The 14210-nt window shown below is 34.0% G+C and overlaps 1 protein-coding gene across 1 annotated transcript; it reads left to right on the forward strand.

Annotated features, from left to right (window-relative positions):
• The first annotated feature begins 5593 nt into the window (after positions 1-5593).
• Positions 5594-14042, forward strand: LOC145616117 (ethanolamine-phosphate cytidylyltransferase-like). The gene is made up of 10 exons (XM_081670826.1): positions 5594-6198; positions 7036-7271; positions 7497-7669; positions 10746-10817; positions 11264-11331; positions 11977-12097; positions 12972-13037; positions 13162-13284; positions 13521-13615; positions 13749-14042. The coding sequence occupies exons 1-9, from the start codon at positions 5876-5878 to the stop codon at positions 13590-13592; spliced, it is 1254 nt and encodes a 417-aa protein (XP_081526952.1). The 5' UTR covers positions 5594-5875; the 3' UTR covers positions 13593-13615; positions 13749-14042.
• Positions 14043-14210: the final 168 nt, after the last annotated feature.

Raw genomic sequence — 14210 nt, forward strand, 5'->3', positions numbered from 1 at the left:
CTTTGTTTGGAGTTGCCTTTTTTCCTTTTACTTGATGTTGTTGGCGTTTTCTAAATCACATGTTCCCCCACAAAAACTCCCTGTATATATTCTTGTCAATTGTTGCCAATTGTAGGAATTACTTTGGTTTCATGTACTTTTGCATACAATAGATGTGCTGTTTTGAGTTTGGATGGAGCCATAGAGGGGTTGTTGTGGTCTATTTATATTATACTACCTCCGTTTCATAATCATCTCATCCGTAGGTGTTCAGCGTACTATAGAGTTGTAGAAAAGTATAAGGTGGGGATTATAATATAAAGTATAGTTAGTGGGATATCTCTAATTGTTGAGGGAGAATAAATATAAAAAAAATTGTAAGTAGGGTTGATCGGAAGAGAAAAAATAAAATAGTAATGAGTCCTTATTAAATAAGAAATTGTTGCAGTTATTATGAAATAGATATAAAAGAAAAGTGTTGCAATTATTCCAAAATAAAGGGAGTACAAGATACATACTTCGTATGTCATTATTTGTTTATTCCATTTAATTTTTCCCGATCTTAAAGATATATCTTTAAATGTAATTATATACAAATCCCACGTACTCAAAACACGAATCTAACAAGATCTCACATAAATATGATACCATACTCATTTTTTTTTTTTTTTTTTTTTTTGTGTGTAAATTAGATATAATCTGTGGTAAAATTTGAGAAGTCCAAATAAATAAGTCAACAATTTTGTTTAGTTAGTATGACATTTTGGTAAAAAGAGGGTTTGACCTATTAATATTGCGTCATTTTTCTATTAAAAGGAAATATACAAAAGTTAGTTAAATCTTCTTTCGAGAATGTACCCTAACTTAACTTCAGAAAATAAATAAGAAAAGTTATTTTCTAGTCCAGATTAATATTTAGATATGGAGTAATTTTTAATTTGATGGCCTAATAATAAAGTTCTCGATTTTTACATAACCAACTACTCGACCGGGCTATTGAGACACATGATGGAAAAAGAAAACCTAAAATTGAGCCAACGACTTCTCTAAATGGCATTCGAGTTTCTCATGCATAATATGAGTTTGACGAGGGAGCCCAAATTTATAACAGAGATAAACCTGGGTTGTTTATCTCACGCAATATTTGTATTACAAATGCATTGGCTTTCGCGTTGGCCCATTGAAATAACAGAGTATTTTGTTCTTTAATTGTCATATGACAGTGACATATGGACCTAGATGACGGACGTTTGCAAAATTCATCATCTTCCTCCTCCTATCTTCTTCTTCCTTCCCGTGCATCTGCTTTCTCCCACCCTCGATAAAATAGAGAATCAGTAAAAATTATTTCAATTTAGCAAAAATAGCTTCAATACAATAAAATAATTTCAGATCGATAAAATTAATTTCACTTTAGCAAAAATAATTTCAGTTTTACAAAAATAAGGTGAAGTGAACAAGTATTTATTTATTCATTTATGTTTTTTATTTATTTGGACCAGTCCAAAGGAGGAAGCCCACTAAGCCACTAGAACACATAACTAAGAAGCCCAATTAACGTCCCTTATCAACAGATAATCAACTAGAGCTAGCGCTAACATACGACAGACGAAGTTACTACAGTAGCAATTTAGCAACAAGCAAAAGGGACATCATCAACATATAACAACAATCGAACTGCTTCTAGGTTTTTCTTAGTCTTAGCTTATAGATTTGCCTCTAATAGTCAAGATTAGTTTATACTCCCTTTTGTCCCTTTATGTTTAAAACATATGACTCATAAAGCTCTTACATAAAATGAGCTCATGGTGCTAATAACAAAAGACGACATAAAGAGTAATACGTACTATATATCTTTCATGTTTTGAAACCGGTTAACTTTTTCTGATTGTGTAACAACAATGATAGAGGTAATTCTATTTTAATCTATCATTATGTCTAATTATTGTGCAGCTTGAATATCTGTTTTTATAATTATGTTTTTGTATGTGTGTTTGAGGGTGAATGTACAATATCTCTATCTAGTTCATTTCATTTTTCTAGTACTTCTTTTAAAATTATTTAAAAGTAATTCTTATAAAAATTATTCAAAGTTAGAGTATTTGTTGTTAAAGGTAGTAACTTTAGGGGCGTACCTTTGACGGCTTTGAGCTACTTTAAATGACCCCAAGTCCTAGCGAGGTCAATTGCGCGATTGTTAACAAGTTTTTGCCCAACACTCTCACAACAATTAATATAGTGGTACAAAAGACAGGAAAAAATTGCATAACCTCATACATAAAATTTGAAAGTTATATACAATGACAATATTAGATGAGAAATTAAACTCAACTCGTTATGTTATAACAGATGTGTGCAATGGAACGATTTTGGAATTTACCCTCAAACACAATATAAAATAAATAGCAAAACACGATAATAAAAGAGACAATGTTTATGAAGAATTTGGATTTCTTCCCTTCAAACAAAAATATTGTTTTATTAATTAAATTTCCAGTCTTCCAACAAAATAAGTTAATAACCTTCTTGGTGGTTATCCTCCTCAATAAATCATCATTACTTTCACCCTCTTAATGATTTTCCTACTCGAAAAACCATCATGGATGATTTTCCTCCTCAATAAACCGTCATTAACCCTCTTGATAATTTTCCTCTTCAATAAATCATCACAATTTTCTAATAAGTCTAAACCCTTTTATTCATGCTAACCTAGAAACCCACATCAATTTTGATATTTTACTTGTTCCCCAAGCTAGAGGTGATCATTTGCGGGCTTGGACGGGTAGCGGGCCGGGCCTATGCTTATTTTTTGTCCAACGGGCTTTATGTAGCAAACCCGAACCCTTTTATGCGGGCTTGATACTTTGTCCATGCCCGCGGGCTAACGAGCCTTAATTTTTGTTTTATTTTTTTTTATAACACTAACTAATTTTTTTATTATTTACTTGTGCTAAAATTATTTTGGTATAGTTGTCTTATAATTTTTTGTTCACAAATGGTAATAGATTTTTTAAAAAAAGGTTGAAATTATGACATATGTTATAAATATGTGTAAGATAAAACTTATTTAAAAAGTGTTAATGATAAAATATAAAATTAAAATGAATAATTGTAACTAATAAAAGCTTATAGTTCAATATAGTCTCTTTGCATTTATTTTCAAAAATACACAAAGTATGTCATAACTAACTAATTAAATAAAATTATTAAAATAAGATTATTATTAGGGAAATTCTCTTTGGTAACACTATATTTTTTAAAATTCTCAGTGGTGAATTGCAAAAAAAGTTATTATCATTGGTAAACTTGAATTGTTGCTTACCAAAGATAATAGCTATTTTAATATAAACTCACTAATCATGGTTAAATTTTTTATTTTTCAATAATTAATTTATTTTAAAAAAATTAAAAAATCGCATCCCTAACCCTCCCCCACCACCAGCCAGCCTGACCACCCTGACCCCCGTCGCAGGCGGCCACGTTAAGACCGACAAACCCTACCTTTCCCAGCGTCGAACCTGTCCACTATGATCGGCAGGCCTCCCCTTCCCTAGTGTCGAACCCTTCCACGCCCAGATCGCACAACCTTTCTCAGCGAACGACTGCTTGGGCGGCCATATCCGCCGTTGACCCCTCTTTACTAGCAAAAATCGCCGCCTTCAAACCCTTACACTGAGCAAAATCGACCCTAAAACTGAGCAAAATCAACCCTAAAATCGAGCAAAAAACAAACTCAGTGAAATCAAACCCTAAAACTGAGGTGAATCAAGCCTAAAGCTTTGAAAATTGAAGAAACACCTAATTTTCGACCTTAATTTCGAAACCCTAATTACAGCAACACAAAGGAAATTGCAGAAACTAACTAGCGAATAATCGTGAAGGGGTGGTAGTTAAGGGGGAAGGAGAGGTGCGACGAGGTGGGGGAGGCCGGCGCACCGGCGAAGGTGGGGCTGGGCGCCGGCGTGGGAGGGGGGGATGGAGAGTGCTAGCTGTTGGGGTTTGGGTGATTTTTTTTTTTTTTTTTTAAAAATATATAATAAATGTAAAAAAAAAAAAAAAAAAACTAACTATGGTTAAATATTGAGTTAAAATTTATCATTAATGTTATAGTCAATTGAATATGCAAAATTCAAGTTTACCAATGATATTAACTTTTTTTGCAATTTACCACTGAGAATTTTAAAAACCATAGTGTTACCAAAGAGAATTTCCCTTATTATTATTATTATTATTATTATTATTATTATTAGTAGTAGTAGTAGTAGTAGTAGTAGTAGTAGTAGTAGTATATATTAATAAACGGGCCGGGCGGGCTAGCCCGCGATACATATTTCTTGTCCATACACGCCCATTTATGTTAACCGGCCGGGACTAGCCCGCCCAAATATCCAATTTTTTTCAAAAAGGTTGTCCAAGCCCGACCTTTATGCGGGCCGGGTTGGACAGGCTTAGCGGGTCGTCCCGCCCATGAAAAGCTCTATCCCAAGCCTATATAATTCTAGATTGATTATATACCTAAAAGTCTTGATACATAATATCTTTTCCCAAAACCAATATCGTTGGTATTTGTCTATTTGATAAGTTTAGTTTATTAATTTTATTTCTTAGCACAGTATACTAAAACCGTTTATGGCCCCAATCTAGTTCATTTAAATCGTCTACAACATGTGCTAGAAATCCAAGCCATTTATAACCCGAGTAAATATGAATAACTGACTTGTTTCAACTCGTAACTCCGTAAGGACTTAACCTGTTATGTTTGAACCGTTTAAGACTTGTGACCCATTTATCCTAAGCCATTTACTATCTAAAAGCGTTTGAACTTGAGAAAAACTTGTGTAAACATGTATTTTATCATTCTATAGTATTCCATTATTAAAAAAAAACAAGTTTTATTTTATTACAATTTTAATTGAGATGTTAGCAAACACTGATGAGTTGAACATATTATTGGTTAAGTAAAGTTTGTTTAGTAAATGAGCCTTAAACTATTGTTCAAGTTTGTTCAATTAATGAGCGAGATTTTACTGGGCTTCCTTGCGAGTTGTTTGCAAACATATTGACTTATTAGCATCTCTACCACTAGTTCATTACCAGATTAACCAAAGTCATTAAAACATTGATTGATCATAAATCAATCAGATATTCCTAAGCCACTTTAACTCAGTTAAATATGTTTCTGATTTGAGCCATTTGAATCAGATATATGACCGGTCTCGATTACATCCTTACTCGATTATAAGTTGAACCAATAGGAATGTAAACATACCCAATGTATTTCAATTGAAATGGCCATGGCCTCCTAAATTATGGCCCAATTTGATTTGAAACCACACTAAAGTAATTAGACTTAATAATTTTCAAAGTTGACTCAAACCAATCAAAATAAACCTATTTCCACATGACTTGTCTTCTATCCAACCTCAATCAACCCGACCCGAAATCAATTACGCTTTAACACCCTATTCAATCCGATCCAAAATTGATCACGCGTTAACACCCTATTTTAACATACAATGACACAAAATACCTTTAACTTTAGGGGAAAGTACCTTTTATCTTTAAGGGAAAGTACCCTCTTAACACACAAAGAAGTCACAGAGTACCTTTTCAACTAAGAATCCAAATCACACACAAGACACATTCATTGCCTAATATAGTACTTTAACCTTTAACTTGAGAACTTGTTGATAAACTAAAGCATCACTTTTTCTGTGTCAGAATCAATTCCTCCAGATTTCTCTACAACATACTCAGAAGAAAATCAGAAAGATATCATCTTTAACGTTAACAAACAAAAACCCCATTTTCCCAGAAATCTAAGGCAATAGTCAGAATTACCCATTTTATGCCCAGCTGAATTTGAAGAGAAAAAGAATCATCAAATTCAATAACAATGGCGTCGGATTCAATTGTTGAGAATAATGGAGAAAAGAAATTGAGGTTAATTGCGAAATGTGTGGTGGGAGGTGTGGCATTAGGGTTATCAATTTGGGGGATTCATGCTAGTGGGTTATCGGAAACCCTAGAATTATGGGTTCGGAAGAAGAAGAAGCCAATTCGTGTTTATATGGATGGGTGTTTTGATATGATGCATTATGGCCATTGTAATGCTCTTCGTCAAGCTCGAAATCTTGGGGATCAATTAGTTGTTGGTGTTGTTAGTGATGCTGAAATCACTGCTAATAAGGGTCCTCCTGTTACTCCTCTTCATGAAAGGTGTCTCTTTTTCTCTGATTTTATGTGAAATTCATGTATTTTTGGGATGTTTCAGCTGGTTTTTTTTGAATTATGTTGAAATTTGTGAAATGGGTTATTATATTTGTGATGTTTTATGCCTGTCAATGTTGTGTTTACTCAAATGAGCTAATTGAGACTTGAATTTCATGTATTTGTAATAAAAACCCGAATTAGGTTGTTGCGCGAGCTAGCCAGCAAGTATTCTGGTTTGTTCTGCTGAGGCAAAGGCGGTCGTAGATGATTGATTGTTGTAGTTTTGATGTGTTGTTACATTGTCAATTTTGGAATCTAAATGATTATTAGCAAAGTAGACTATGTATGTGTTAACATGTTTGAGTAGTCACAATTTCCAAATGACAACTGAAGTAGATCACCATTTTGTTTATATTTGATAGTGAGATTTTTAGGGGTTTTGGATATGATGTTCTTAGGTTGACTATGGGGTATTACAATTGCTAGAGATGTTATATGTTCTCTTGGAAAAAGAAACTTCTATATAAGGTTGTGCGGTTTCTTTTACGGAATGTCATTAAATTGTTATTGTTAGTATGAAGAGAGCGTGTGAAGTATTTATATGGAAGATATTTCCTTTGACTTAGTAGTGTCTTAGGTAATAAGAAGAGCATTGACTTAAGATTGATATTTTAATTATTTTACGACTTAAAGCTTGCAAATATTGCTGGTAATCTGGATGAAGTTATTGTTACATGTTTAACTCTAATTCTGAAAAGTTTAAGGGATATTGTCAATTGTTGCATAGCTATACTGTTAGATATTGTGATCACAATAGCTCTATAATATCAAACTTTTTGACAGGATGATCATGGTCCAAGCTGTAAAATGGGTGGATGAGGTCATTCCTGATGCTCCTTATGCAATTACTGAAGATTTTATGAAGAAGCTTTTTGATGAATATGATATTGACTACATTATTCATGGGGATGACCCATGTCTTCTTCCTGATGGATCTGATGCTTACGCTCTGGCCAAAAGAGCTGGCCGTTTTAAGCAGATCAAACGTACTGAAGGAGTGTCCAGTACAGACATTGTTGGTAGTAACTCTATTCTAATATTTGATTTATTTGCCCTGCATTATGCTTAATCTAATGTAAAATGGTATTTTTCTAGCTATTTGGCTTTTGGTTCAGTGACAATATTCACCTGCTGCACCTTTGCTATATAAGTTATTTGTTAAGTAGCTTTAGACTCATGCATATGGTTTTCATTTGGTACTGTAACTTATGTGTTTTCCTGATACATTTAGTGTCCCTGTGCAGGACGTATGCTTCTTTGTGTTAGAGAAAGGTCTTCTAATGAAAAATCCAATCACTCTTCCCTCCAGAGACAGTTCAGTCATGGCCATAGCCAAAAGTTTGATGACCGTAGTGGAACTCGTATCTCGCACTTTCTTCCAACATCTCGCAGAATTGTTCAGTTTTCAAATGGAAAGGTACCTAACATCCCCTGTAAACAACTAGAGTATTGACTTTTGGAATGGGGTTTTTCCTTTTTTTTTTTTTTTTTTTTTTTTTTTTTTTTTTTTTTCAATCTTTCATATACAAGCTTGTTACATTTGTTCATTTGAATCCTCAAATTTCATGTTAATTTGAATCCTCAAATTATTAAATTAGGATATTTTTGTAAGAGTTGGAAACATGATTAGATTGCATAAGTCATATTGCTATCTTTGGAGATGATAAATCATCATCATGGTCAACTATCCATTGACTATTAGGTGATACGAAGTATTAGATATGTTAAGACCACTCGAAAAAGGAATCAATTCAGGATATCTTCAGTCAGTGTGGTCTAGAAACAGTTTCATTATATTTTAATTTTTAAGTGTGTGTTGAAGGTATCATACTGGATATAAATTCTAAACAAATGAGGCTACACATTCCAATCTCACAAAGTCTCTTAGAATAATTGCAGACATATAACAAATCAGTGTAAGAAACGGAAAACCCATTACCCCTTGAGTACTTTTTTTTTTGAAACAAGAACATTGTTATTTTGTTCTTCTGCATATCCTGGTGTGTGAAATGGGTGTGGAAAGAATTTTTAAATTGTGGTTTGTCATGGGTTCTCACTCCTAGTTTTTTGGGTTTTAGTCGGTGAATTATTTTTTCTTATATACGCTTAACAGCCTTAACTTATATAACAACATATAACTTCTGACAGAAAAAGATAGGTGGGAGCTAACATAATGATAGTGAAATTGATAGGTTTATGCTTAGTAAGTAAAAAATTTAAACACCTCATCTCCTACTTTGGATATATTTTATTGTTCTTGTTGCTCTCTTCTGCTGGAAAAAAAGGATACTAACTTTGAATAAAGCAAAAGCACTAAACTTCAGTTCTTCACCACTTACCCTTCCTATGCAATAAGACTTTTGGAGAGTTAAGTCCACCTGGCATCCCCTAGGGTTTAATAGTCAGTAGTCAGATCTTAGTTCTATTAGATTTAGACACTAGGAGATGGCTAAGGTCTATGTCAGCCTGATCATTCCATATTGTGCACCATGACCATTAGAAATGTGAAAGAATTTTGATGCCATCAGGCAAACATATATGGAAATTTATGGGGTTAGGGAGAAGGGGTTGAGATCACTGGGGTGAGGTAGGGAGTGAGCTAGCTAGGTAATATTGAGGAAAAGAAGCAGAGCAGATTCTTTAAAATTTTTGGTACCTTTTTTTTAATCTCCCCTATGGCCCTACAAAATTCAAGTATTGGAGGTAACAAATTGATGAATTGCTTTGCTGTCCTGTTGATGAAGACTTTCAGATTATAAGTGAGAGAGCACTGGGGGAGGATAAAAAGAATAGAACTAACGAGGAGAGGAAGTAGTATTGAGCAAGAGAACATAGCATATTTTTGAAGATTTTGGTACTTCTTTGATCTCCCTTAGGGAGTTAGGGCCCTATGAAATTGGAGTATTGGTACTAACAAATTGACGAATTGCTTTGCTGCCCTGGTAATGATGACTTTCAGATTATAAGTGAGAGAGATAGAAAGGATATAACAAATGAAAGGAGGTGAATTAAAAATGCTAAATTTATCCAAAAATTTGTATAGAGATATTGCTAATGCTATTATGGGAAAATCAGTTAATTCATCTTAAAGTGAGATTAACAATCAAATTATTTGCACTAGTGCTATCACCATTGTGTTGTATCCAACTTGCAGACTACCGCAATCACAATCTGTTATATAGTACTCCGTATATCAAATTAAATCTACACAGTATCAATAATTAGAGAGTGAGCATTTCCACAGGAAATAGAAATATATAGGACCAGTCATTTGAGGGAATTAAAATTCAGTATGTGGTGATTAAATCATCCACCAATTGTCACAACAGCTTTCAGTATTTTTTATTTATTTTAATTTTTGATGGCAAGCAACTAAGTATCAATATTCCATTACTCTAGTAGAGAAATCTATGGGGCTAAGATGAGCCAGAGTGCGAGCCACTTCATTAACTTCCCTAAATACTTGTTGGAAATGAAGCTTTAATGTATTTGCAAGGTATTTCACAGAAATGAGGATGATACGATGGGTGTCTCATTTAGTCACACATTCAAGGATAAGATTGGAAATGAAGCTACTCAAGCAAAGTTGTCACAGCTGTATAGAGAAAGTGAATATACACCTACAATGCTTTGGGAATAGAGGTGACCTGGTAAATCCTTCAGTGCATTGCCTGAAGATCTAAGCCTCTAAGGGGATTCGAGGTTTAATGCGAAGTGAGAAACATGTGGTGATAAGCGTTGGTGATAGTGTGAGGATAGCCTTTTAGTTTTTGATTGTTAATGCTACATGCCTATGACATAGTATAATCATAGAAGAACTTGCATGTGATCTAGCTGTGCAGGGGTTGGTTTAGAGAGCCTCTTAAATGTAGATGAGTATGCTTGGGCCTTTTTTTCTCTCCATTTATTTAAAGCTCAGGTTTCCACACAAGTTAACTAGCTCAGAAAGCCCAAGTAAGTTCTGTACTTCTGCTCAGGGCATATAACTGAATATTTTAATTTCAGATCAGCTCAATCTAGGGCTAATATGTTCCAATATGTATATCTTAGGGCTTCTAAGTTCAGGTAAGTTCAATTCAGGGATTATGTGTTACAGTGTGCTCAATGTAGTACTTGAGCTCAGTTAGATTCCAGGATTTGTTAAAAAAAGTGTGGGGCCATGAACCATGAAAAAAAGACAACAAGAGGGAGAGAAAAGTGAAGAAGCATCTTATGCCAATAATTTGGTATAAACAGTTACTTCATTGTATCTTGCACAGGCATCCTTGAATTTGTATGCAGCTATGCTAAGACTTTTGAAATCCTAAATCTAGAAAGAGATTAAAAAGACTGAAGCATTTTTGCACTTCTTGCAAACTAGGTATATACCATACTTAATTAGAGTGCATAAATTTCACTGACAGTCTGAATCAAATTGTATGATCTGCTTGATATCATGCATGAATTGTGCAGTCTTTATGATAGTGATATAATGTTTCTCCTTCTATTTGCAGGGCCCTAAACCAGATTCACGTATTGTTTATATTGATGGCGCTTTTGATCTTTTCCATGCAGGGCATGTGGAGGTATGGTTCTCTTTCTTAACGCTTTATGTCATAATTTTTCTTGTTTTCTGTTTTTCCACCTTCTTATGCCCACATGCTGTCGCTTCTCCTCCCTCCCTTTCTATAAGAGAGATTAAATATTACTTTCTAAGTGGCCTTGCTGGCCTTTATCTATTGTATGTTAAGGTTAAGGCGCATAGAGTTTTCAAGCTTCTATGTTCAACTGAATCTGCTTATTGTATCTTATGACCTTATGAAGCCTTTGCAACTCTAGCTCAATTTAGCTAGTTTAGTTCCACATCTGATTCAGATAAGTCATAAATGAACTGATCTGATCCAAAATACGACATGTAAAGTTGAATAGAGCCGGATCACATTGTTATTCTTGTTTGCATTGTTTAGTTTATTGTTGTATACCTATGAAATTTATATGCTAACTTCAATTGCGATGTTCTTTTGACTCATAGATATTACGGCTTGCTCGGGAATTAGGAGATTTCCTTCTTGTTGGAATCCATACTGACCAGACTGTCAGGTTATAATCTATGCCCTTCTCATGTAATAATTCCAGGACGGGGTTCACTTCAATATTGATTTCATTAGTAGTATCTGTTGTTATATAGCATAGATTGTAATTGCCTTTATAAACAATAATAATCTCTTTGCCTTAAATATGTAGTCCTTTTTCCTTCTTTGCATGTCATATGACCTTGTTTACACCCACAAGTACATTTATAAAATCATTCCGGTATCCTTCAACGCCACTTTTGACTTGAATGAAATAAGTAAATGCTTGGGGAGAATTTATGTGTCTTGAGCTATGTAGTGATAAGTTCCCTAAAACTTCAATTTCCCTCAAAGAAACTAATTTTGGATGATAGAGTTAGTAGAAATTAATTTATATTTGTTTAGGAAAAATGTTAGCCTTTTGTCTTGTTTTCTGTGGTTTTCTTTATTTATTTATCTACCTTCAACTCTACCCCCCAATATAGTTCTCCTGCCAATGTCTCCGTCCACTACACCTCCTCTTTCACCTACTGAGGTTAGGGTGTGTGATGAAGGTGGTGTGGGTATGCCTACCTAAACTTTTTGAGTTTGATATAAGTGTTTTTATTCTATTTTCCCTTTTCCTCCTCTCTCTCTCTCTAGAAACTTTGTTTTAATGTGTTAATTTGTACAGTGCTAAACGAGGTAGTCATCAACCAATAATGAATCTTCATGAAAGAAGCCTAAGTGTCTTGGCATGTCGCTATGTAGACGAGGTCATCATTGGTGCTCCTTGGGAAGTGTCTAAAGATACGGTTAGTTTTCTTTTCCATTTGGTAGCTTGTGGTTTCTCTTTTCACTTGTTGATAGTGCCCCCTTTCATTATACAAACTTTGTGAATTGAAGAGGAGCAATAGTCAAAAAAGGTTTGCTCTAGCCAATATTGAAAATATTGTGCTCGATCTTTCTGTTTGGTCAGCTGTGTTGACATTTATGCCAATATAAATTTCTCTTGGCTTCCCTCTCTCCCGGGTGGCTCCATTATGAATGACTCCACCCTCTCACATTCTGTTTACCCATTTGAATTCTTGGAAAGAGGCAAACATGGAAATCTTTTGCTGAAATTGTTATTATTTATCAGACTTACTGAGCTGCATATCTTTTTAGATGATATATATGTTTAACTATCATTATGATTGTATCATGAATTGAAGGTGTTACATCTAATATAGAACAGTACAGAGAAATTGATTTTTGTAAGCGACCAATAGAATGAGGGATAATTAGTCTAAATTAGCCTAAATGGTCGTACTATCACTTGAAAACATAACAATGGAGTCAATGGACATAGGAGTTTATTCTATTGACACTCCCTTGGATATTTGATTATTGAGCATCTTGTTAAAATGCAAAGTAATGCTCCCTTTTTATTTCTTCAAGGATTTTGTGCCTGTTCTGTTTATCTTTTGTTTATTTTAATTAATAACAAATGGTTCATTTGCTTTTTTTTTTTTTTCCTTCATATTTTTATTAATTTGCTCCATTTCTCTTTTTACCTATAACTCCTAATTTGCAAATTTTTTTAATATAGAGAAATAATTATTTTTGTTTTGACATTAATCAAAACATACTCTATCTTACTACATCATTAGCAGTTTTGTATATTTTACTTGTTTGTTGCTGGTGCAGATTACGACCTTCAATATCTCATTGGTGGTCCATGGAACTGTAGCTGAGAGTGATGACTTCCAGCAGGTAAATACTCTTTTTTTTTTTTTTTTTTTTTTTTTTTTTTTTTTTTTTTTTTTTTTTTTTTTGTCGCTTCAATGTAGTATCTGATCTCTGCTTGATACTAAAATGCGTGAATTGTATTTTACAGGAAGAAGACAACCCTTATGCTGTCCCTATAAGTATGGGCATCTTCAAAGTTATAGAAAGTCCATTGGACATAACGACCACAACAATTATTAGAAGAATCGTTGCTAATCATGAAGCTTATCAGGTGTGCATTTTTCATTCTTACCAGCTGTTTCTTCCTTTTGTATTCATCTGAAAGCTAAGGTAGCCTTTTCTCTACTTACACACCTTTATACATCCACCAAATTATGCATATGTGCGCCTATTTTATTTAAAGAGGGGGGGGGGGGGGGGGGGGGGGGTTCTCTTTTGTTGGATTATTATCTGATTTAACTTGTTGAGTTGCTGTCTGATCTATTCTTCCTGATTTTTTTTTTGCAGAAACGGAATGAGAAGAAAGCAGCGAGCGAGCGGAAGTATTATGAAGAGAAGACTTTTGTGTCTGGTGACTAAATCTATTTAGAAATTATGGATAGGTAAGAATTTTTGCTTTGCTTCATCTTTTAGTCGATTATGAATTGGAATGGCTAGTGGGCATAGTGTTTTATTCAAGTATATTACGAGTATATCACATGGCTGACTAAAATTTTCTGGCCATAACTTCTGCAGGCTGCAACGTTGGTGTTTGTTCAGCATCATTTTTTGGTATTGATATATCTTGCGAATGGAAATAAGATGATGGAAACTGCAGTAAAAGGAGAAAGGGCAATACAGAAAGCTCTTGGATTGCACTTTCGAGGTTCTGCGGTTGCATAAAAAAAACAGTATAGGAATAGAAAATGGATTACTGCTTCTTGATGATAGGCAAGATTATTAGATAGTCATATACATACTTGTGTAATCTTTTCAGTTTTGTGATTACCTTATTTATTTAATTAATTAATTTTGATCCCTTTTCATGCAGTAGGTATTTTTTCAATGGACAATTTTTGGGTAGTTTGGTCCAACCCTCCACCTGAAAATAATAGGGTTATGATGAGGCCACATATATGGATCTCATATTTAATTCACTTCATAAATTTTATGTTGGTGGTCGGGGAGCTTGTGTGCGCGTAGCAAACACAACTACGA

Source organism: Chenopodium album, chromosome 3 (assembly GCF_948465745.1).
Source record: "Chenopodium album chromosome 3, dcCheAlbu1.1, whole genome shotgun sequence".
Lineage (NCBI taxonomy): Eukaryota > Viridiplantae > Streptophyta > Magnoliopsida > Caryophyllales > Amaranthaceae > Chenopodium > Chenopodium album.

Bases quoted from the DNA above. Each gene is read 5' to 3' on its own strand.
- LOC145616117 (XM_081670826.1), top strand. From the start codon at position 5,876: ATGGCGTCGGATTCAATTGTTGAGAATAATGGAGAAAAGAAATTGAGG. The intron at 7,272-7,496 runs GTAGTAACTCTA...GTCCCTGTGCAG, and splicing joins GTCCAGTACAGACATTGTTG to GACGTATGCTTCTTTGTGTT. The intron at 13,285-13,520 runs GTGTGCATTTTT...TTTTTTTTGCAG, and splicing joins CTAATCATGAAGCTTATCAG to AAACGGAATGAGAAGAAAGC.